The 25031-nt window shown below is 46.0% G+C and overlaps 1 protein-coding gene across 3 annotated transcripts in view; it reads right to left on the bottom strand.

The window, feature by feature from the left end:
* Positions 1-24426, bottom strand: part of LOC117962716 (protein Wiz-like) — a 30971-nt gene extending 6545 nt beyond the window's left edge. Inside the window, exons 1-10 of one of the 3 annotated variants that reach the window (XM_059007851.1) lie at positions 24200-24426; positions 20429-20795; positions 19887-19983; positions 16717-19328; positions 15468-15797; positions 4961-5125; positions 4168-4659; positions 3650-3994; positions 1316-1873; positions 268-873 (exon numbers count right to left, since the gene is read on the bottom strand). In XM_059007851.1, coding sequence (XP_058863834.1) covers positions 268-873; positions 1316-1873; positions 3650-3994; positions 4168-4659; positions 4961-5125; positions 15468-15797; positions 16717-19328; positions 19887-19983; positions 20429-20729 — 5506 coding nt within the window. In that variant the 5' untranslated portion in view covers positions 20730-20795; positions 24200-24426. The remainder of the gene's footprint in view (positions 1-267; positions 874-1315; positions 1874-3649; positions 3995-4167; positions 4660-4960; positions 5126-15467; positions 15798-16716; positions 19329-19886; positions 19984-20428; positions 20796-24199) is intronic. The other 2 variants (XM_059007852.1, XM_059007853.1) reach the window with 2 other exon arrangements.
* Positions 24427-25031: the final 605 nt, after the last annotated feature.

Genomic DNA, 25031 nt, shown 5'->3' with positions numbered 1-25031 from the left:
ACAGCCGTCATGACAAGCCCTCACAGGAATGGTAATAAGACTCCTATTGCAAAGTAGTTTCACCCATTCCAGGTTTTAATACAAGCTTGATTAGCCCCAGTGTATGGGTAACAAGCTCAGGTGGGTCTTACTAAACTCATAATAAAACTAGGAGTGGATCAAAATGCTGGGGCAGCACTTCTGGGTCAGATTTACAAAAAAAAAAAAAGTTCTTCCGCTGGCCAAAGTTTGCTTCGTTTCATTTCCTCCAGCTGCCTGTACACTTACGCATGTGTGCCGCGGCTGGCTTCTCTGGAGAGGACAGGGCTTTGGGTTTGAAGGACAGCTCTGTCTGAACGTAGCTCTTACTGCTGCTGCTGCCTCCTCCCTGCTGGCGCAGGGGCTCCCCACTGGCCCCCGGGGGGCTCCTGCCGTCCTGCAGGGGCCTCTTTGCGAGGGGAGACAGGAAGCCGCCCTGGGCCCTGCCGTTGATGGGGGAGAGGGACACCTCCCTGCTCGCCAGTGTGCTCCCCAGGCCGGGCTTCATCAACCGGGGAGGGCTGGACTGGAGCTGGGGCTTGTTGGAGGAGGAGGAGGAGGAGGAGGGGCTGGGCGAGCCGTAGGGTTTGTGCTGCTGGTGGTACCCCCCTCGCTCTTCCCAGGGAGGTCCCCTGTAGCCCGCCCCGGTCCCGGGCTCCTTCTTGATGATGAGGGGCTTCCCTTTCTTGTGCATGATCTCCCGGAGCGTGTCGATGGGGGAGCCGTTCACAGTCCACTCCGTGATGCCCATCTGACGCAGGTGGGAGCGGGAGTGGCTGGAGAGACCCTTGCGGTTCTCAAAGTATTCGCCGCAAAATTCACAGCGGATGTCGCGCACCGGCTCCCTGTCTGCCACTGCGGAAGGAGACACAGACAGACAGACAGACAGACAGACAGACAGACAGACAGACAGACAGACAGACATATCAGCAACAATGCTGGATTCTGTTTAACTACCTAGACTTTAGGGTTAAACATTTACGTACTGGGTGCAGGTTTCGCCACTTTCAGTTTAGTCGTTTCTGATCAGCTGAGCCGATGACAAGCAGCGATTGAGTGGGGCGGAGATATCCATAGTCAACAGCAGGAAGGTGTCTGGTATAGTATGAATGCCACGCGTTTTACTTGCTGTGAACTCGCTTAGCTTGGTATCTCAGCCCCTAGACACACTTGGTCAAAAGGGAATAATTAACTGAAAATCGTGAATTTAGAGAAACTGTTTTCTACGGTATCTTACCAGCCCCTGAAAAGGAAACGTTAAAAAAAGGAGCAAAGCTTACTCAGCAGATCCACTTACCCAGGTTGAGAGGCAGGATGCTGTCCGGGCCAGCCCAGCCACGGTGCCCCTGCAGGGAATCATTGTGGAACCCTCCCACTCCCCGCTCTCTGCCCAGCTCCAGGCACACCGGCTCTGGCTTCAGACTGGTCAGCATTTTCCTGGCTTGACCCAGACCGAAGGGAAGCTTCCTGAGCAGGCTGGGTGAGGGGGAGTGCGAGGGGGAGGAAGAGGGAGGGGTGGAGTGAGTGGGGGACCTGGGTGAAGGGGAAGGAGAGCCGGGTGCAGGGGTGCTGGGAGGTGGGGGCAGGCGAGGCCGGGGAGGGTGGGAGAGGTGGCGCTGGGGCTTGGGGAGCAGCTTGTGCCCCGCGGCCGGAGGGGTAGGGGGCTGGGGGGAGGGCAGGGCAGAGGGCAGCCCCTTGCGTTTGATGAGCTCGCGGAGGGTGTCGATGGGGGAACCGTTCACAGTCCACTCCGTGATGCCCAGCTGTCGCAGGTGGGAGCGGGCGTGGCTGGACAGGCCCTTGCGGTTCTCAAAGTACTCGCCACAGAACTCACAGCCGATCTCCTTCAGAGTGTCTGATCAGGAGGGGAGGGGGACACAAGAGAAAGAAGATAGAGAAACAACAAGAACCCCAGTCTCAAGTTAAAGTCAAAACCAAGAGAACACAGGTTCCTTTTTTGCATCAGTTGCCGTGCCGAATGCATAAACAAACACTTTTTTTTTGTTTGGTATCTCAAACTATTACACTTTGAATCACAGAATAAGATATGCAACAGCAAAGGAAACTCCATGAAAGGCTTTTTGTACTGCTGTTGGAAATTCAGACTGGCTTAGCTTTAAATCGATGCTCTCTTGTTAAATCCTGCACAAGCCAATTGTGATTACACTGGGCAAAGAAGGAAATCTGTGAATTTGTGACTGAAATGCAGAGCACCCGTGAGTAAGGAGAGATACTGCCTTGTTACCACTGCCTGTCCCAGGTATAGCTCAGCTGGCCGGTCTGGGCGAGGTGTAGTTAAAGCTAGCTGTCAGCGTTCCAGTGGAATTGTCAGGTATAGCTGACTCAGGAAGTAGTAGTGCGTCAGTAAAGGTCACAGTGCGGCAGCAAAAGGTCACGTTGGATTGTGGGATTGATTGAATATATGCAAACAAGCAAAGATGGACCAAGTTGTAAAACTAGCTTATAACTCCTTACAAGAGTTCAGATAGGGTCATGGTTTCTACAGAACACAGATAGGAACCCATATATGCCCTATTCAAAAATTGCCTTGACCTTTGACCTCTCCTTAAGGTCAAATGTACAGAAAGTGATGTCTACAACTGAGTGAATGGCAACCAATCAAAATGCTTACATTTCACAAGAACTCCTTGGAAGCTGTAAAGTTGGTTGCAGCTTCTAGTTGTAATTGTAATGACAGCATGCGATTGATCAACTCTTATGTGACCTGTGATTACTGCTTGGCTACTAAGAATAAACAGAGTGAGCATGTTAATGTGTGTAGTTGTTTATGTTACTTTTTGGTATCTTTGTAATTATAATTGTATTGACTGCAGCGTAAATCGTAACTAATTGTAATTGAACAACATAGCATTGTAGGTGTAATTGCAATTTTAGCAAACAAGGCTGCTGGGATTGTAACGGACCGCAGGTCTGGATACAGATGTAAAAATGTTTCTGCAAATGGATTCACTCCATTCATTTTCAGTTTAACCCTTTGCGGTCCTACGTCGGACCTGGACCGACATTGCAATTATTCCTATCTGGTCCAATGTCGGACCCTGTCCGACATCATCAAAAACGGGTTTTTAGTCGTTTTTTCTCCGGAGAAAGCCGAGAGAACCATTCAATGGCCGAGTGGGAGCGACAGGAGCCGAGACAAGCCGGGGAAAAAACAAAAGGGCGTATCTCATGAATAGTCATACTTGCCCCTGGCATCAGATAGGGGCGGCCATAAGGAAACAAGCTGGCTGTTACTGAATCAGTGCACAGAGAATATCACGGACATTTGCAGAGCTTTTTTGAGATGTTATAGTAATAAAATAATGACTTGGATCGCATTATTGAGGCGTTTGGTGATAAAACGAGTGATCAGGAGATGATTGATCGGTATGTACGACTATTATTATTATTATTATTTATTTCTTAGCATATGTGAAAGCTATAGGGTGGGGCGGGGCTGGAGATGCCTAGTGAGTGCTTTGTTGATATGCAGGGCCTTTTAAACCTGTTTGACGTGGAAAAAAAATACTTTTAAACAGCGCGTCTAAAATGAACTGCACGTGTGAAAATAAATTGGACCTGACGCGCACTTAATAAATTGACTGCAAAGGGTTAAAAGAAAGAGGCCTACTGTGTGTAATGGGGCTCAGCTGTCCAGACGGCAGCCGGAACATCTGCAGGGCCCTCTTTGGCTTCTTGGCCGGGGGAGGCAGGGTGGAGCCCCGGGGGGGGCCGGGGCGCTTGAGGGGCGGCGGGGGGGAGGCGTCGAGGGGCTGCAGGGAGGACAGGCGCTTCTTGAAGTCGTCCCTCTTGATGAGCTCGTGCAGGTAGTCGATGGGGGAGCCTTTGGTCTCGGCGTCCACCACTCCGAAGTGCCGCAGGTGTGCGCGGGCGTGGCTGGACAGCCCCTTGCGGGTCTCGAACCAGGCGCCGCACAGCTGGCACACGATGTCTTTGTTTGCATCCAAATCCACAGCTGCAGAGGGAGAAAAAACACAGGCAGCACTTATTAGAAAAGTTGAATTTAAAGGGTGTACAAAATTCAATAATCCTCTCACACAGCAGCACAGACAGAGAAACAACACAGAGAGGCGGAGAGACACAGCAGAGACATACAGTTACAGAGACACACGGACAGACACAACTTACTGAGGTTGAGAGGGGCGTCGTCCTCCTGGGGTGCCCAGAACGGTTTGGGTGTCGTGGCTCCGGGGGTCCCTGCTGCTGCCGGTTTGACCCCCTTCTCCTGCTCCCCGCCCCCGAGAGGCGAGGCGCTGGGCAGGAGGGACGACACGGGAGCCTTCTTCAGCACAGGGGAGGGCGAGGGGGCCATCGCCTTGGGAGAGAAGGCTGCTGGGGATCCCAATTTGGCTAGCTTGGGCTCCTGCGCACCCTTGGTCGCTGTGGCCCCCGTGGCCCCTGCTGAGGTTGCTTGTTTCTTGGCTGCGCTGCTCTGTGGGGGTGGCAGGGGCTCCAGCTTGCCTCTCTGCTTCATGAGCTCGTAGAGCAGGTCTATGGGAGCCCCGCTGCTCTCGGATTCAGCCACACCCAGGTGGCGCAGGTGTGAGCGGGCGTGGCTCGACAGCCCCTTGCGGGTCTCGAAGGGGACGCTGCACACCGCACAGGTCAGGAGGTTGGAGGCTGAGGGGGGAGAAAACGTGTGGTGTTCTTGATTTGATTTAAAAACTCCTCCATTACTAATCGAAGACTTGATAAATACAAAAAGAAACTCAACCCACGAAGCACCAAATACATTTTTCTTTGAAAAAAAAAAATCAGAACACAAGCTGTATTTCTGTGATTTGATGCATTACATTTCAAGTTCTGCGGTTTGCAAAATTAGAGTAAGTTATCATAACAACATAGTTGCGGACTGATATCAAATCTATCTACGCGAAGGGCTGAACAGCCTCTTCGAGTTCTTACAACTTTACATTCTCACGTTTGATATCCTGTGGATCTTCTCGGCCCCCCGGGGCCTCTGCGGGGGGCTTGGGGCCCACTCTGGCTGCACTGCCGCTGGGTTCCCCCTGGGAGACGGTCTCGCTGCGCACACCTGTCTCCGGGGATGGAACCTCCACAGCAGACATGTCGTCTTCCTCCCCACCTGGGCAGAGACACAGACAAGACACAGGTCAGCTTAGACAGGAGAGAACATGGAGCCTGCAGGGCTGATAATAAAAGGGAAGTCGTTTTTCTTCATATTCAATTGCTATCCATAGTCAACTCCAACGCTGCTCACAAGTGCACTAAAACAAGTACTGTATTACATGAGAAACATTACACAAGGTGTTCCATGAATCAGGTATCCACAGCAGTATCACAAGCCGATTAGGTGTTCTCTGTTAGACTGGGCAGCCACACCCAGGTGACCATCTGCAACCACAGCAATCTCAATTCATTAGCCGCTATTAACAATTATACCTGTATTTATTGCCGAGAGCTACTGCCCTAGTCCATATTTATTTCAGGGATGGAAATAAGACTCCTGTTGCATAGCAGTTTCATCCATTCCAGGTTTTACTAAGAGCTTGATTAGCCACAGTGTGTCAGTAAGAAGCCCGTGTGTCTTATTCTTTGTATTTGGACGTGTTCATAGCCATGGAGCTCATGGGCACGTGTGCGGAGAAGCTGAATAAACTAATCCAGGGTCCCATTCCAGAGAGGATTCTGGGCAAGATGACCGTGGTGGTGAGTCCTTCCTTCTCCCTTATACAGTAATCCATCTGCCATGATCAAGCTCTTCAGCAACACTCGTTTATTATTGAACAGAGATTTGTTCAGAGATTGTAGATCCCACTGCAGCGAATGCACGCACCCACACGGCAGACGGCTACTCTGTCACAAGCATTAATACCCTGTATCTTTCCAAACAAGGGATTTAGGGGAGCTCTCTAATAAAAGCTGAATCTCAAAATAATAATTGTGTGACTAAAATAATTGTTACAGCTGTGTATAATGGTATTTAAAACAGGATTCATTCATCTACCTTTTTTACATATCCGCCCTTACTCTGGTCCCAGCGCAGTCGGATACTCTACTGTACCTCGTTTCCACACACCACTCAACCTGGGTTGAAAACCCTGCTGGCCCTGATACTGCGTTTCCATGTTCATTTAGCCAATCCGACCAGATTTTTTTTCTGACCCTTTCCCAAAGCGGGTCAATGCAGAACGGGCCGAAGTACTTCGCAGCACTGCCCAATCAAGTGACATGTGGGCGTAAACATTGCCGGGGTGAGCAGGCTTCTCTGTGCTTTAATAAAGATTTTGTCTGTAACAAAAAGCTACAAAGAATTGTGAGGATTGTCGATAGCAAAGCAACAGCATCTGCCCTTTTCGGGTTTCTAAACAAATGAATGTGACCTTTGCTGCAAGGCTTGCTGGGAAAGAACCGCCAACATCCGTCTCAAACTCGCACTGCATGGAAACAGAGTCTTTTCACTGGGGGGGGGGGGGGGGGGGCAGGAGGAAAGCAGGAGAACCCGGATCAGCTCGGACTCATGGAAACAAGGTATTATTGAACACGAAGTAAAACCAGGAATGTCTCCAACCGCTACGTAACGGGTCTTATTTCCCATCCCAGGAATTTCTTGCATCAAGATTCACTTCCAAATCCGGTGCAGATTGTATGGACCTGGCTTTAACGGGTGCCCAGTATTCACCTGCAATTAGAGGAGGCTATCCTTTACATGCACTTCAAAGCTGCAGCAGTTTTAATTGAGAGTGGGCGGAAGCCTCTTAATTAAACCCTTGAAATGCAGACAAATGATCCGGCAAGCAGGAGTGAATTGATCAGATCACTGTGCTTCAGCTCTTTTGTTTAACAAATGTGCCTCAGTACCTCTAAATGGTTCCCTGCAGGGGGTACAAAGGTTAACACAAAAAAATCCCACTAGGGGACTGCTGCTAAAGATATTAATAAACAACACAACACTGTGTAATAGAGAGCTTCACAATGCACAGGTTAAATTACATCTTTACTAACTGTTTAAAAAGTAGCTGATCCAAATTCTGACTCCTAACTGTATTGTTTTCACAAACTTGCTCAGCGTCAGCTGGCCTGTTCTGGCACAGTTTAATTTCATGTTGTCTAATCTTGTCCTGCGAGAAAATGACTCCTTATCAGAATGTATTATTGTTGCCATTCTTTTTACAGTGCAGCTCCCAGCACTAAGCCATGAGAAAGACGTACTGTATCACTGGTTAATGACGGGCAAACAGAGGGAGGGATGCTGTTAGACTGAGCTCAATATGACCGCGCTTCCAGGAATTTTCAATCACACGTGTGCACTGGCAGGGTCACTGTGGCTTTTCCGTCTGTGAGCACCATGTTAACTCAAAAACGTTTAAAAAGAAGAGCTGTAAACGTTTAAGAAGGAAGAGCTGTAACGCGGCAGTGAAGTGTTCTAGGATTTACCTAACGTTCAGGTAAGCAATGGCTGCACAACAATTCATCTCCCACAATAATAAGAATATGAATGTGAACTGACAGTTGTCAAGTACTGCAGAAAGGACGAGATTAGACAGTTAAATTGAATTGTGAGACGGGCTTAAAATTGCAATACTTAAAATGCAACGGTGCAATACCCATTCTGACTCCTTCCATGTCTTCAGTTTATATATATTGCTAATTTAGAGACATTTCAATGACTGTTGCTCTTTTGTAATTCAGTGTCGCCCCCCCCCTCAAAACACCAACGCTAAAAATTAACACACAACAGGTAGATAATTTTATTTACCAATAAATAAATAAAAAACACAAAAAAACTCTGAGTAAGCAGCTATGCCATGGTTCAAGTTGCAGCTCCCTGCGTCATGAAACGAGTAGGAGAGAGAACATCATAGTGAATGAAACACAATCTGGAGAAGTACACTGATTTCTGTTTTAGTTTATTTTTGTGTAATAGATTCCACTACCTTACGTAGTTCTGCTTTTTAACTAGTAAAACGCGTGCTTTCACGAAAGGAGTTCGAATGTGCTTATAAAAACAGCATACCTTTTCTTTTCCTGAATCGAGTGCCATAACAAAACTGAATTATTTGCAACTGTACATTTCCAGAACTCTGAGACTATATAAAGTCTCTGAAATGTAAACATCTGACATTATGTACATCCAGCTGCTCGTCACTGTGATGCAGAGCACTCTCCATTGCCTGACCAAGTTCCTATTTCAAGTTTATTTTTCTTTCCAAAGATGCATTGTTTGTACAGGTTTTGTAACAGCGGTTAACTAACAGTTGCGCAGACACTGCAGCTCAAACAACTCAATTCACCATTATCGTTATCAAACTCCAGCCATGAGTAAATCTGCAACCAGTTTGCCTGAAAATCTATCTAACTTTCCCTTCACTGACATCGCTTACTTGTGCTGTTGTTCACTAAGGCTGTATCTAAGCCTCTAATCTAATCTATGTATTAGTCAGTGGTGTGTGACTGAGTTTAGTAAAAAGAATACCCTGAATATTTATTTTTTGCCAAATTACCCTTTGTACTTTTTCATTATAAAAGTTTGTTGTTTTTAAATAATTTTTTATACCATTTCATTTTTATAATGGAAGTGACCTATATTTTATTTTTATAACAATTAGTAAAATGTGAATCACTTAAAAAGCATTGATTTGTGTTTGTTTGAATTAATTTCATCACTATAACAGGCTGTCTATTTATTTGTTGTTGTTTTATGAATGAGTATGAAATCGCCTTGGTGCCCTTGGGTTGGATTTGTTTTGCCTTTCTGCCCCCTAGAACTCCCTTGGTGCCCCTGAGTCTCCAAGCCGAACGAAGGCAACACTGCCTTGCCCTTCATGACCTCGACTTCATGCCCTGCCACTGCATAGCAGTGTGATCCATTCCTGGTTTCACTTTGAGTTTAATAAGACACACCTGAGCTTGGTAGACTCACACACAGTGGGGCTAATCAAGTTGGTATTAAAACAAGGAATGCATGAAGCTGCTATGCATTAGGAGTCTTCTTGCCATCCCTGTTGGTTATGTCAATAACTTTTCCAAGTTTGGTGGAGACACTAGCAGGATCAATATACAGATAACGCAGGATTTTGTTTAGATCTTTAAAATAGAGCCTTAAGTTAAATGACAACAAGACCATTAACCATCATCTAATAGGCGCACCTACTTAAAACGTCAAAGCACCGAAAAATTTTAATCTCCCTGCTGCAGCCTTGAAAAAAAGACTAACGGCAATCCAGTTGCAAATGTTGAACTGCAATGGAAAAATAAAAGAAGGTTTTTTGTTGTCCGCTCATTTTTGCACGTTTGTGCCATTCAGTAAAATGGTTTGAGTCACGACAATCTAAAAACGAAACTGATTTCAACACAAACCAGATTCAACGCGGCTGTCAAAAAAAACCTGGCAGTTTAAAACCTAATAACACAAACAATATAGTCAAGCTGTTATCATACATTCCACACATACCCTCTCTCCAGCTAGAAAAACACAACACAGCATTCCGACCGAGCAAAACATTTTAAAAATGTACCCCGGCATTGCTAAACATCTGGCAGCTTCCCGTGAACCATCTGGACACTGGCACGGAGCATCAGGGAAACTTTTCAGCGGTTTGGAAAACTTCTCAACTGATTTAATCATGATAAGGACTAACTGAGAATGGACCGCCGCACAGCAAAAACGACCCATTCACCAGCACGCACGCTGAAAATAAACTCTCCAACAATAACCAGTCTCATAATATTTAATAAAATTAAAATGTGACGGCGGCGCCTCGTACTAGCTAGGGTTTCAACTTTCATTAAAAAAAAAACTCACGATTTCTTCAACTGTTTATTATATACCAAAAAAAAAAAAAAATAGAAAATCGTCTGCTTTTATCATTCCATTAAAGACAAGTAATAAACTGTTAATAACGTTTGTGATCCATTGTAATTGTTGTTAGATTAATAATGCAAGAGATTCGTGCCCTGCGCGTTGGGCCCGTCACGAAAGCACAAGTGTAAATAAACACCGATTCATCTTCGGTTCAAAAAGCCGAGCAGAGAGGTCGGATCCCCGTCGCGTTTAAATTTGTAGCACAATTAGTGTTTTATTTATTTTCCCCACGATCGAAGTTGCTAAACCAGTACAGATCTCAAGTAAGAAAGTGTAACTAGCACCACAACAACAGGTCACCGCAGACGGAACAGTTCCCAGAGCACGAATCAAAAAAAAAAATCTAAAAATTAATTTAATAAATAATATTAAATAAAGCTCATCACCCAGACAGCTGCTCCCCTTTGTTTGCTTCCCCCCCCCTGCTCGAGATTTTATCCCCGATCCCCGCTTCCTCACCGTAAGCAGACTGAGAGATCTCCTTCGCTTTAAAAATCAGAGAGTCGCTCCCTGCTTTTGTTACAGTCTGCGGGGAGCTGGAGGCGGCCATTTTGCTCCATCCACATGCATTGGGGTGACCAGGCAGGACCAATCGAACGAGCGCGACATGGAAACCGCGATCCCAGACCGAACAGCAGAGCGCAGAGCGCAGAGAGAGACGGAGGGATGTACAGATTCCAATCGGATACAATTATTCCAATAAGAAGGCATGCCGTCTAACGAGCAGGGATCCTAGGAATCCGTTTGCTGCAGTCGGAGGATTTGTAGTTTTACATTTGCAAAAAACATGCAAGGATTTTTTTTGGTTGTTTATAACCAAAACAATACACTTATATTAATCTTCAACACATGCAATTTTAGCATTTTATTTTAATTAAGGAATAACTCAGATTTTCTTTATTTTTCTTTTTTTTTAACGGAGAATTTCTCTTTTTTTTGGGAGGGGGGTCACAAATCTAATGTCAAATTCTATGAAGGAGATATGCTCACTCGCTTTCTCAATATGAATATCAATATGAATTTAGCGCTCGGCTTGTTTTAAGCTAATTTTAACTACAGTGCAGGATACGTGTACATTTATGTATTGCAATATATAAATAACTACATTTATCAATAACTAAACGAATAATAATAATAATAATAATAATAATAATAATAATAATAATAATAATAATAACCCAAAATTCTAACTACAATGCCATTGTCCTCAGGCTACTTAGTAAAATGTTTTGGAGCATTTTTACCTGTTATTTTAATTTTCTCTTTAACTATATTGTTATGATAACTTACTCTGATTTTTGTTAACTGCAAAAGTTAAGTCGAAAAGTAATTCTGCAAATACAGCCTTTCGGATGCTTGTATGACGCCTCAATATAAAGTTAGAGACAGAAGCCTAAAATGATCAATTTATTGGTGTTGTCCTGCCCACAGTGATGATAAAGCTCCATTTTCATAATCTCACTAAATCTATTTAAATACTGAACGCCTCTTACAACGGTGGTGTTTAACTGAAACTAAGTGACTTTTCTACACAGTAAAAGCCACTGTGCTGTGCTTGGTGTAACATTGTTTTTTTGGTTTTTGTTTTTTCCCCCTCAAAAGCACAGATCAAATAAATTTGGCCAGACACTTGTGCTGTCATTAAAATACAATTTACATTTGAGGGCTGGAAATAAGACTCCCACTGCAGAGCAGTTGGAGCCCTTCTGTCAGGTGAGAAACTCACACACACATTTAGGCTAATTCATCTATCACGTGAGGGCTTGAAGTTATGGGTGAATTACCTAGAAAAAAGGAAAACAAACTCCATTTACAATTCCAAATCTATATGTAAAGTTTGATTACAGACGTATTTTCAATAAAATGCTCACTACTTTTAAACATATAATACTTTACATTGTACTTGTATTGTAACTTTAATAAAAGTTGACAGAATGCATTTGGCTTAGACTCCTCATAATAAGAATTACTGATAAAACCATTTCTTTTGCTGGTCCTTTGAAATTTGTATTAGTGAGAGTTGACTGTGTACATATAGGGCAGGGTGCTGCAATGCCTCATTTCCACTGCCAGTCCCCCAGGTACAGCTGAGCTGGCCAGTCTGGGAGAGGTGTAGCTGGAGGCTGTTTCCACTGACGCTCAGCTACACCTCAGAGAGCACAGCTTCGTATCTCATACCCAACGGGGCCAAACTGTGCTGTGCGGAAGTACGTCATCGAAAGGCGTGTGCTAAAGAGGCAGACGGTTTTGAATAATGGAGGCTGTCAGCGAAGGCTGTGCTGAACACAAACCCGACAAAGTTATTGCTTCGTGGGACGCAGAAGAAATTCCAGCTTCTCCTCAACATGTGGGTGGAAAACCACATTGAAGAGCAGCTGTCAGGCACAGTTAGAAATCTGAAAGGGTTTGACAAAACCACATTGAAGAGGAGCTGTCAGGCACAGTTAGAAATCTGAAGGGGTTTGACAAAATCACATTGAAGAGCAGCTGTCAGGCACAGTTAGAAATCTGAAAGGGTTTGACAAAATCACATTGAAGAGCAGCTGACAGTTAGAAATCTGAAAGGGTTTGACAAAATCACATTGAAGAGCAGCTGACAGTTAGAAATCTGAAAGGGTTTGACAAAATCACATTGAAGAGCAGCTGTCAGGCACAGTCAGAAATCTGAAAGGGTTTGACAAAATCACATTGAAGAGCAGCTGACAGTTAGAAATCTGAAAGGGTTTGACAAAATCACATTGAAGAGCAGCTGACAGTTAGAAATCTGAAAGGGTTTGACAAAATCACATTGAAGAGCAGCTGACAGTTAGAAATCTGAAAGGGTTTGACAAAATCACACTGAAGAGCAGCTGACAGTTAGAAATCTGAAAGGGTTTGACAAAATCACATTGAAGAACAGCTGTCAGGCACAGTTAGAAATCTGAAAGGGTTTGACAAAATCACATTGAAGAGCAGCTGACAGTTAGAAATCTGAAAGGGTTTGACAAAATCACATTGAAGAGCAGCTGACAGTTAGAAATCTGAAAGGGTTTGACAAAATCACATTGAAGAGCAGCTGTCAGGCACAGTCAGAAATCTGAAGGGGTTTGACAAAATCACATTGAAGAGCAGCTGTCAGGCACAGTTAGAAATCTGAAAGGGTTTGACAAAATCACATTGAAGAGCAGCTGACAGTTAGAAATCTGAAAGGGTTTGACAAAATCACATTGAAGAGCAGCTGACAGTTAGAAATCTGAAAGGGTTTGACAAAATCACATTGAAGAGCAGCTGTCAGGCACAGTCAGAAATCTGAAAGGGTTTGACAAAATCACATTGAAGAGCAGCTGACAGTTAGAAATCTGAAAGGGTTTGACAAAATCACATTGAAGAGCAGCTGACAGTTAGAAATCTGAAAGGGTTTGACAAAATCACATTGAAGAGCAGCTGTCAGGCACAGTCAGAAATCTGAAAGGGTTTGACAAAATCACATTGAAGAGCAGCTGACAGTTAGAAATCTGAAAGGGTTTGACAAAATCACACTGAAGAGCAGCTGACAGTTAGAAATCTGAAAGGGTTTGACAAAATCACATTGAAGAACAGCTGTCAGGCACAGTTAGAAATCTGAAAGGGTTTGACAAAATCACATTGAAGAGCAGCTGACAGTTAGAAATCTGAAAGGGTTTGACAAAATCACATTGAAGAGCAGCTGACAGTTAGAAATCTGAAAGGGTTTGACAAAATCACATTGAAGAGCAGCTGTCAGGCACAGTCAGAAATCTGAAGGGGTTTGACAAAATCACATTGAAGAGCAGCTGTCAGGCACAGTTAGAAATCTGAAAGGGTTTGACAAAATCACATTGAAGAGCAGCTGACAGTTAGAAATCTGAAAGGGTTTGACAAAATCACATTGAAGAGCAGCTGACAGTTAGAAATCTGAAAGGGTTTGACAAAATCACATTGAAGAGCAGCTGTCAGGCACAGTCAGAAATCTGAAAGGGTTTGACAAAATCACATTGAAGAGCAGCTGACAGTTAGAAATCTGAAAGGGTTTGACAAAATCACACTGAAGAGCAGCTGACAGTTAGAAATCTGAAAGGGTTTGACAAAATCACATTGAAGAACAGCTGTCAGGCACAGTTAGAAATCTGAAAGGGTTTGACAAAATCACATTGAAGAGCAGCTGTCAGGCACAGTTAGAAATCTGAAAGGGTTTGACAAAATCACATTGAAGAGCAGCTGTCAGGCACAGTTAGAAATCTGAAAGGGTTTGACAAAATCACTGGAACTCTGCGGCAGCAGGGGATCGATTGCACTGCTATTCAGTGTTGAGATTTTAAAAAAAAATGTAAAAATGAATACAAGATTAAAGATAATAACACTATGACCTTTTTACTGCAGCACCACTACTTCCTGGGTCAGCTCTACCTGACAATTCCACTGGATCTTTAACTATCCCTCTCCCGGACTGGCCAGCTCAGCTATACCTGGGGACAGGCAGTGCAAACAAGGCATAAGATACAAGCAGATTTTCACCCACTCAAGGTCAGTAAGCCCACTCACGGGACAGTTATCAGCTTGTATCGTACAGCATCCCAAACAATATTCTATATCGTGTGTTAAAACCGATTATAAATCTTATACAAGAAAGCCAACAATCACTGTTATCAGTGACTCCGTTACAGGGGCTTGGGACACCAGTGAAAATGTCAGTGCCCCGGATCAGAGCAAAATAAACATCCAGTGGGCTTTTAACCCTATACGGTACAAAGGACATATGCGTCCCACAAATAAAAATGATGCAAACTTTCTCATCTTTGCAATGAGGTGCACAAAACAAATGTACTGACAGGTTGGATCCGGTCATCCAATGGTCAGTTTCCTCCTTGTGATACCCGAGTCGCTCTCAAATGTATTTTAAGAAGAAACCGTTTGAACAACAAGCGCTCAGTTCCTTGTGGGCCTGAAGGGGTTAAAACACTCAGTGTTAGTTGCCTTGTACTCAACTGTAAACTGGGGGAAGGACAGCTTGTTTTGAAATCGACTCGTTGATGAATGGGTTTATTGAATACCTGCCGAAACAGCGAGTACAAGTCACAGCACAGCCCTGTCTAACAGCAGTTCCCGAGGACAATCTTTGTTTTGGGGAATTATAATAATCTAATGCTTCGTGTGTAGGGGGCCTCTTATCAGGACAGAAATAACAACCCAGCTTGAGTAGCCAGCCCTGCTTCACTTCCCTCTCAATCAAGTGTAACTGTAACATTACATTTTAGGATGCAATGTCTAGGAGTAACAGCAGTGTCGTCACTCCTGTTCATCAGATCAGTCGCCCCACCAATGGTGTTGTTCAGACCTGGATTATGTTTAAACACGGCGAGGGGAAGGTCAGCATGCAGCTACCGACACCAACAATAAGACACGAAACCAACAAGCAGAGGAGAGCTTGAAGCATATACGGGAGCTGCTGTAAATCAAGGTCAGCACATTAGGTCTGGAAACAAAAATGCTGTCCCTCTGTAAGAATCCTACACCTTTTTGTTCACAAATTCACCCCTGCTTATAACAGTGAGACACAACATATTAACTGATAAAACCAGAAGTTATAAGAGAAGCTTGTGCCTACCCTCACTGAAGAGTGATCCAGGCTCCTCTCTCCACGGGGAGGTGAAGGGGGAGCGAGGGGGGCTGCCCCCCGACCCCGGCCCCTCCTCTGCTGGCTCCTGCTCTTGGGGAGAATGGGGAGGGGCTGCGTCCCGTGGGAAGGCCAGGTCGGGGCGGCTGGAGAACAGGTTACGCAGGATGTTGATGGGAGACACCGTCAACTCCCAGTTGGTGATCCCGAAGTCTCGCAGGTGCGCCCGTGCGTGGCTGGAGAGGCCGGCCCGCGTGTCAAAGCCAGCGCTGCAGAACTCACAGCGCATCAGGCTGAACGTGTCCGGGTCAAAGTTCGCAACTGCAGAGACAAAAATAAAAAAAAAGGACCAGGAAGATGCGGATTTTGCCTACATGTGACTGAATTAGATATTTACTTAAATATGGACGTTATTTCACTAAGTATAGATCATGTGTGCAAACTGTCTCTTATTATTATAAGGATTCCTGATATACACACTACACGTGACATATTGCAGGGATGGAAATAAGACTCCTAATGCATAGCAGTTTCCCTTATTCCAGATTTTACTACGAGCTTGATTAGACTTGTTAAACTCAGTACATGAGTAAATTTAAATAACTATTAACTTTTGAATTAAATTCAGCAAATGACACGCTTCTACAAGCTAGCAATTCATCTAACGTGTAACACCCAGGAAGGTCCTATAGCTTCTTATACAGCACTCCCTTAATATTTCTCCATTCGATAGCTCACAGGTTGGGTTATTTCACTGTGAGGCAACCTTGACAGTAAATTGCAGAAGTCTTTATTTTTACCCTGTATGAGGGCCCTTCACTAATTCAGTTTGCAATACTTCAGATTTCTTTATATGTAAGTCAGATGCAAGTCAGATAGTAGTGCTGCGTGAACCGATTATTCGATGATTCGGACTGCTGAGCTCTCCACAGAAATCAGGTGCGGACAGTGAGGGTCATTGAGCTAATTTCCCATTCAAAGTGAAACAGCTGCTTGGATTTGCAATGGTTGCTGCTTTTCATCGACTCTGCAGAGAACAGCGATCCATGCATATCCAAGCAGCTGTTTCTCCAGCTGTTTCGCCTGCAGTGGTAAATTATTAACCTGATCAACACTAGCCATCCTCCTCTGATTGTCAGCACCTGATTTCTGCGGAAAGGTCGAGTAATCAGATAATTGGTTCGTGCAGCTCCATCAGACAGCGCAGCCGAGAGGCAGCACCGCAGCGGTGCTGGCTCACCTTTTTTCTTCTTCTTCTGGTAGGAGAACTTCTGCTCGATGGCGTTGACCTCCTCGGGGGAGATGAAGTGGCGCACGTTGTAGCTGACCCCCACCCTGTTGAGGTGGCCCCTGACGTGGTTCGCCAGCCCGATGCCGTTGTGGAAGCGGTCAGGGCAGTAGGGGCACTTCCTCTCCACGCTCCTCAGCGCCCCCGGCTCCGAGCCAGCTCCCTCCTCCTGGAAATCATCCAGGAAGCAGTCGTCACCGGGATGGCAGGAGAGGAGGTGCTCCAGGAGCGGGGGGGAGGAGGAGGAGGAGTGCATCCTACTCCTCACCGCTCTCTCCCACTCTAGCCGCCGGGCCTCCATCACACTCTTTGGCCCAGGCTTGCGGAGGGGGAACGGCTGGGGGATCCTGGGCAAGAGGTTGAGAGTTTCCAGTACGACCATGGGTACCATCCTCCTCAGCTGGTCCTGCTGGCCCAGGCTCTCCCCGGCGCTTCGCAGCTCCTCCCTGAACTCCCACTTGAGCTCCAGAGCTCTCTGAGGCACCTCCAGCTGCTCTGGGAACCAGATATCCACATGGTCCTCAAACTCGGAGCCGGAGGAGGCCTCGTCACCCCCCATCTCCTGGGTCTCCCGGTTCTCCAGGCCACTGTCAGGCCAGCTGAGGCCGCTTGGGCTTCCCATCCCTGGGTGGGCCGGCATGGCATGGCTCCTGCGGTTCCCGATGCTTTTGAAGGCAACCTCTTTCCTCTTGGGTAGAGGCTGGTGGGAATCTGGGCCTTGCTGGACACTGGGGCGGTACGGGCCACCTTTGAGAGCTGTGGGGACCCCCAAACTCCTCTGGCCAAATGGGCCACCAAGGATCGGAGTCTGGGTACGGAAGGGGGAATCTCGCACAACTACTGCCCTGGTTTTCAGTCCCGAGGACGGCCCGAATCGGACACCATCGAACGAAGGGATGGAAGGGGTCTTGGTGGGTGAGGGGTAAGGTTTGGCCAAGCTGTAGGAGTCCTTGCTGGTCCCCGGCAGACTCTCCTCACTCTCGTCCGGCTGGTCCATTCCCCAGGGGAGCCGATGGGAGTGGGTGTACTTCATGTGCTCTCTCAGGATGCTCTCGTTGGGGGCCGGGAAGCTGCAGATTTGGCAGGCGTAGCGCTCTTTCAAAGGGAGGTGAGGGATGGCGGAGGAGGGGTTGACTGGCCGGTACAAGCCCAGGGGTGATGGCTGGTAGCCCCTGTCCCTCGCCTGCTCGTTTCTCTCCTTGATGTGCATCTTGGCGTGCTCCACGAACACTTTAGAGGAGTTGGTCCCGAAACGGCACTTCGGGCAGTGCAGCCTGGGCTCGCTCCCCTCGTCCGGGAATTCGTTCAACTTCTGGATCTCCTCCATAATCTTTTCCCGGGATTCCTGATGTCGACGGCGGTGCTGCCCCAGCGAGCCGCGATCCTCAAACTCCCACCCGCATTCGGGGCAACAGAACTCCCCTGCCCCTGCTCCTGCCCCTCCTCCTTCACTACCAGCCCCCTCCTTTGCCGCTCCCCCCTCCCTCCCTTGCTGTGCTCTGCAGTGCTGGAGCATGTGCTCCTGCAAGTGCACCTGCTTTTTGAAATAGATGCTACATTCCACGCAAGTGAAGACCGACTGCTCAGCCTCATCCGAAAGTGCTTCCTCTTCGATTTCTTCACCGCCGTCTTCGTCATCGTCTTCATCCTCCTCTCTGCCTCTCAGCTCCTCCGCAGAGATGCTGTAGCCGTAGCGCCCCCCTCCCACCTCGAAGCCGGACCCCGCGGAACGGGAGGCAGCAGATGCCGTCCCCTTGCTGATCGGATCCCTGGAGTCCCAGTTTGGGGTCCTGCTTTCCCCCTTGAGGGAGCTCTTCTCCGGAGAGGGACGAGATGGCTTGTTTGTGACAATCGCTCCTAATTCTTCTTCCTCCTGCTCCTCCTCTTCCTCATCTTCTTCTTCTTCTTCTCTTTCAGTTCCTCCAGCAGTGCCAGCTCGCATGCTGGGGACCTGCTTTCGTGTTTCAGGAAAGGTGCTGGGTGGCCAGGAGAGCGAAGGAGGGCTTCCTCGGTCCGACCGGGGAAAAGAGTAAACGTCGTCTTCTTCTTCCCCAGTCTCCAACCAGGGCTCCGATGTCGCCTCTGAGGAGCCACTGCAGGGAGACGCCCTGCCCCACCTCTCCTTTCCCAAGTGCTCTTTCTCATCCTTTGGTTTAGCTGTTTCTGGGAAGACCATTTTAACTGGACTGGCCCAGACTTCCTCTTCTGGTTCTCCTTCTCCTTCTTCATTCGTGCGGCCCTGGGAAGACGTTGCGTCGTTTATTTTTGTGCTCTTTGGGTCATCGGTAGCGGCCGCCTTCACATCTCGCGATGTTTCTGATTCCGGATCGGGTTCCTCGAGTCTCGTGGCGGAGCGTAGTGTGCCGCTGCTTAAGTGCTTAGACGTGACTGGTGTGGTTCTGCTCGAGCCCTCCTCCTCCTGTTCACCAGACGGGGAGGGTGAAGTGCTGTTTGATCGGGGGTGCTGCTCCGAGCCCCCGCGGAGCCCTTTAGTGCCGGGGCTGTTTGATAAAGTGGTAAGCAAGTGCTCGTGCTCAGGTGCTGTGCTGCCCTCGCTGTCGGGCCTGCAAGAGAAAAAGCAAGAGGCAAATCCACATTGATTTTCTGTTGAGTGATTTTCTATTGATGAAAACAGGAGAGTGGGATATTTGGGAAACTGATCCCAGAGGTAGCACCCAGTAATGGAAATAATTTTAAAATAGTCAGTGTGCGATATTAGCTACATGATCTGGGCTTTACAGTTTGTGGCTGGCTATGATGCACAAGATAACCACTATGCAAAAGAGTGGCGTTATAGAGGGGGTCAGAATCCGTAACAGGACTGCATCACACAACACCGCCTGCTACACTTATTAGAACTTGTTTGAGCTATTAGCTTGGTGTATGTTTCAGCAATTGGATCATCACTGCGACCACACGCCCCCTATTTCAACCACAGCGGTCAGGAGCCTAGCTCACTGCGCATCTCAGCCCATTGAATTAAACTATTCAACCGAAGAGCAAGCTCTGTAGTCGAGAGGCAAGTGCGTGTTTATGTGCCGATGTCAGTGTTAACAACTCAGTCTGCCAGGATCCGTTACACTGCGCCAGTACCAAAATATAGCATCTGCCCTTCTCTTTACCTGATTGGCTTCTGCCAGACATCTAGAACCTTGTGGAGCGGTTCTGGACTGTGGGAAGCAAGCCCGTGCGGGTTCGAAAAGTGCTGCAGTTCTTCCTCTGAAAAAGAAAAACAAAACAAAAAAACTAAAAGGAGGACAAAAAGTTACTCCAGAGTTATTCAAATTGACACGTTGTTCATTAATACAGCAACCGGACAATGCTCTCCTCTTTCTATGGAAATGACACTAATTAAACGACACCTGTACCGATGAAACGCTTCACTTGGGTGCTCAAGCTTTGCTCCCCAAACGAGAACTCTTGCAGTAGATTTCACACAGAGGTAAATAACTAAACCACTTGAACACTCTGTAGTATAACAGTGATACTGGCATTGCTGTGGCCTGTTCCTCTAATAATGAAACTCCCTCGTTCCAGTAATCACTTGGGAGTTCCATTACTGCTGTCATTATTACCTTGTAACTCGCCACAGCGATGGCATTTTATCTCCGAAATGAAGTTCAACATAATAACAATACAGAACTGCCCTTTCAAGCCAACGCACCCTCTAAAGTCTCCTTCTCCGAGTCGGAGTCCCACGCCTGTGCTGAGGGGAAGGCAGAGGGCTGAGCTCTCCTGTGAGGACCCAGCTCCGCTCTGGGCTCCCCAGCTGTGCCGCTACCTGGTCTGTCCTCGGCCTCCTGTGGCCCCTGCCAGCTGGCGTCTCTCCTGGCTGGGGTGCTGCTGAAGGGCCCGGCCTTCCCCCCTGGCCCGTCCTCTCCTGGGGAGTGGTGGCTGGCCCCCCCTGTAGTGGGAGGACCTCCCCTCTGTGCTGCGGGGCCTGGCTCAGGGACTCCCTTCTCCATAGCTCCGTGATCTTCGCTGTCCTCGAACCCAGACCCTCGTCTACATAGTCTGGGCTGAGATCGGTGCTGCAAAAGAGGGGAAAGATGTTAGAAGCTATTAGTTCGATACTGTATGTATCCAGTACTTTAAAACCCATAGGTCCTGTTACTTTTAAATACAGAAAAGTCTCTGTAGCAGTCATATTGATCCTTTTGAGTATCAGATCGCTGTCAGAAACACGGTTATTAATAATAATAACAATATTTCAATTAAATAAATAAATCAAAGGGGCTACCGAGTGGCGCATCCAGTAAAGGCTCTCCACATGGAGTGCAGGATGCGCCCTATAGTCTGGACGTCGCCGGTTCGAGTCCAGGCTATTCCTTTACCGACCGAGGACGGGAGCTCCCAGGGGGCCGCGCTCAATTGGCCAAGCACCGCCCGGGGGGAGGAGGGCTAGGTCAGCCAGGGTGTCCTCGGCTCACTGCACACCAGCGTCCCCTGTGGTCTGGCCGGGCGCCTGCGGGCTTGCCTGTAAACTGCCCGAGAGCTGTGTTGTCCTCCAACGCTGTAGCTCTGAGGTGTCTGCATGTGAGTCTGCAGAGTGTAAAGAAACGGACGGCTGACGGCACACGCTTCGGAGGACAGCGTGTGTTCATCTTCGCCCCTCCCAAGTCAGCGCGGGGGAGGTAGCAGTGGGCTGAGACTAAAACCAATTGGACATTATTAAAATTGAGACATTATAATAAATAAATAAATCAAGACTAAACAAATTGTCGATGTAATATAACGCTAATCGGATTATTATTATTATTATTTTTTTTTTTACTGTTTGTGTGAACTCTATGGGGAGGAGGAGTTGTTCTGACAAGACATAAAAAAATCATGCTTGCATTATAAAGTATAGCATGGACAGAACACTTAACATGGCCCAATTATACATGCACAGTGCACAGTGTATGCAGTCAGTGAAGGGGATAATATTACAGAAAGAAAAGCACAGACAAAGTTTTAGACTGGAGTTCTGCACCGGTGTCTTTGTGTGATATATTAACAGAGCATGCATGCACAGGCTAATACTGCACACACAAGTCCTTCCAAGAAGAGCGATGAAGATGGGGGCACGTTTAGTGATCTAACTCAGCGCTTCTCAAACTGGTGCCTGCGGACCCCGCTACATACAGATGCATATGCTTCCAGGTGTTGGGTGGCTACCTCTAATCAAGCTCAGAGTGTATTTCTCACTCACTCTTTGCTGTCAGGCCTGCAAGAGAGATCCACGCTGTCAGTGCTGTTACAAGTGCAGCTGCTGCTGTAGGTTCTGTCATTGTGAGTGTGTGATCCACGCTGTCAGTGCTGTTACAAGTGTAGCTGCTGCTGTAGGTTCTGTCATTGTGAGTGTGAGATCCACGCTGTCAGTGCTGTTACAAGTGTAGCTGCTGCTGTAGGTTCTGTCATTGACATTGTGAGTGTGTGATCCACGCTGTCAGTGCTGTTACAGGTGTAACTGCTGCTGTAGGTTCCAATGGAGATGTAAATTCTAATCTTCTTTAAAAGGTATCCTGACACCTATAAATACTACCGTTGTGTTTTTGGTTACTGTATTTTTTATTTCACACCAGTGTCAACGTTATTACACGTTTATAATAGTCACTGTCAATTAAAAAGAGGCGATGCAGGTGAACAGGATTTGACAACGCAGACTCACTTGGCAGGGGTCCTCCCTCAGGGCTGTCATCCTGCACAGAATTTCTGTTTTGTTTTCACTAGTATCTACAGCTCGGCCAAAAGTTTAGCAGCAACTAGAATTTTTGGATTGAAAAAAAAAACTATATGTACATAATTTAGATCTTTTATTTAACACCATGTAATCAAAGAAACTACAAAATGATATCGCAAAAAGTCTACTGGAAGCCATAATAGAAAATGATTTTGTCACATTTTTCTGTTTTTGTCGGTTTTTCATTAAATATATGTAGGGCTTGTCAGTTTTTATTTTCCAAATCTTTACCTCCCTTTAAATGTTAATTAGTCGTTGTTAAGATTCCTCTTCGTCCTAATCAAGAGAACGCTGCTAATTAAAGACTGGGTTTAAGATCATTTTGTTGTTTGTTACAAATCAAGGCAATGTTAAATGATGGACTTGCTATCAGTGTACACTCTGTATTGGGCATTTCAGGCTGAAAAGAAAATCTGTCAGGACAACTCAGTTAATCCAATGAAAATAACACAAGCACAATGATAAACTAAGAGACTGCAAGAATGAAATCCAATTAGGAGCAGCGATGAGCAATTCATGTAATTTGTCACGTCTGTTTGAAATAAATATTAAGCGAAATCAGACTCCGTCAAGATATGAACCTAAAAACAAGTGAGATTGTTTTGTAATGAACAACTTTTTAATTAGGAAACCGAATCGGCTCAAAATAAGTTTAAAGGGACATCATGTGATCAAAAACTCAAAAACTACAACGCGTTATGTAATTCAATATGATTTTTTCCCTACATTTTTTGGTATTACTATTTCGTATATAACCAGCGTGGTGAGATTTTGAATGACACACGCACTGTACACCCACACAAGTCATTACTCGCAGCAGTGTTATGCGGTTTATTTACTAGGATAATACATGTCAATTCAGATCAGTGGCTCCTTAGATAAAGAAACACGACCATAGACAGTACGCGGAGGCAACACTGTTACCTATGAACCAGGATTTTTATAACATTTTGCTATGTAATAAAGCAAGTACAAAATAGACGCGTGCGTGCAAATTACCCTCCGCACTGCACTGAGGGGTTTATTGTTGACAAGGAGACAGGGTAATAAACCCGTGCACGTTTTTGGGGCGTGTACTTCTTTGCGGCTGACTTCAGAACTCTGAAGTGGGGGGCGCGACTCCACCAAAACTTCACGCGTGGCTAACCAAAAAAGTGGAATAGTATCACCCCCACGCCGCAACTGTGATCGCGCGTGTATGCCTTGGCACCAGTCAGGCTTTTTGTATATATTTGTTTTGGTGGGTGACAAGTCTGTTTACTTTATGGCTAATCTAATCAGACATCATCACACAAACCAGAACCTGGCTGCCCGTAAAAGGGTATGCAAGCTCCGGGTACCACCGCCACGGTGTCTCGCCTGACACCGAACCATACTCGCAGTCCAATGCGCTGTGGGCCTGCCCATGACCATTCCACGAGTTGGTTTCCATCCCAGGATAAAAAAAAACAACATTTCAAATGACCGCGGACCTCTGGCGCCGCGCACCTTAGTTGAAAAAATACACATCACAACCTAATCTGAATATGCCAAACAGTGCGAATTTTGCACGAAATTGGCGATCCCTGATTTGCTTTGTCTGTGGCACAGTGCAAAATATCGGTGGAAAGGGTCAGCCAACGTTAGTGGTATGAACGGACCCCGATGCTGCTTGCGGTGAGTGTGTGTTTATGATGTGAACTGCCTCTTATTCTGACATAATCGACTTACAGCAGGTGGCTTGTCAGCTTCGGAGTCGCTCCTGATAGCTTAAACGCAGAGTTGCATGCTTTTGTAGCTGTTATTTTGCTGTCACTGGGTGCATTGTCCCTTTAAATCCCTCCTCAGCGCTTCCCAAAGCCAGTTTGCAGGACGCCATGATTCCCCCCTCAACCCTCGGCGATGACGTCACAAGGGAGAGGAGGATTCCGCCTCCATGCTGAGTGTGGCTAAACTGGGCCACTCACTACAGTGTGATTGATACCTGAGCAGTGTTGTTTATTACGAGGACTATACAAGAATGTACCACTTAAATACTATAACATCACATGCATCTTATAACATCATATGCAAAAAGGTAGAAGTTAAAAAGCAATACTTAAATAATTCAATTGATCAATTAATCTCAGTAATTCATAATCTGTTATCAAAATAATAATAATAATGATGATGATGATGATGATGATGATGATGATGATGATGATTCTTTCCTTTTTAAGTAACAATTAAGAACGGTTTTAAGGAATGTTTCATTAGGACTGTTTTTTAAGCCTATTTTGATTAATTAAATCAAGTTTGTGGTTGCAGAAGTTTATTCTTGGTTTACAAACTAAATGTTTAACCTAAAAGAATGATTTAAAAACCGTTCCTTAAAAAAAAAAACAAATCCTTTAAAAATTCCTTAAAGTTTTGTCAACAGGGTCCAATGTATTTATTGAAATACATTTATTCTTTCTGTAAAAACATATTCAAATTGTAAAGGTCAGATAAGGACTGATACACAAGTCTATATAACTAACTAACTAACTAAATAAATACTCATTATAGACCATGTGCTATTTTA

Source organism: Acipenser ruthenus, chromosome 36, assembly GCF_902713425.1.
Source record: "Acipenser ruthenus chromosome 36, fAciRut3.2 maternal haplotype, whole genome shotgun sequence".
NCBI lineage: Eukaryota > Metazoa > Chordata > Actinopteri > Acipenseriformes > Acipenseridae > Acipenser > Acipenser ruthenus.
This window is presented reverse-complemented; position numbering and strand designations above follow the sequence as displayed.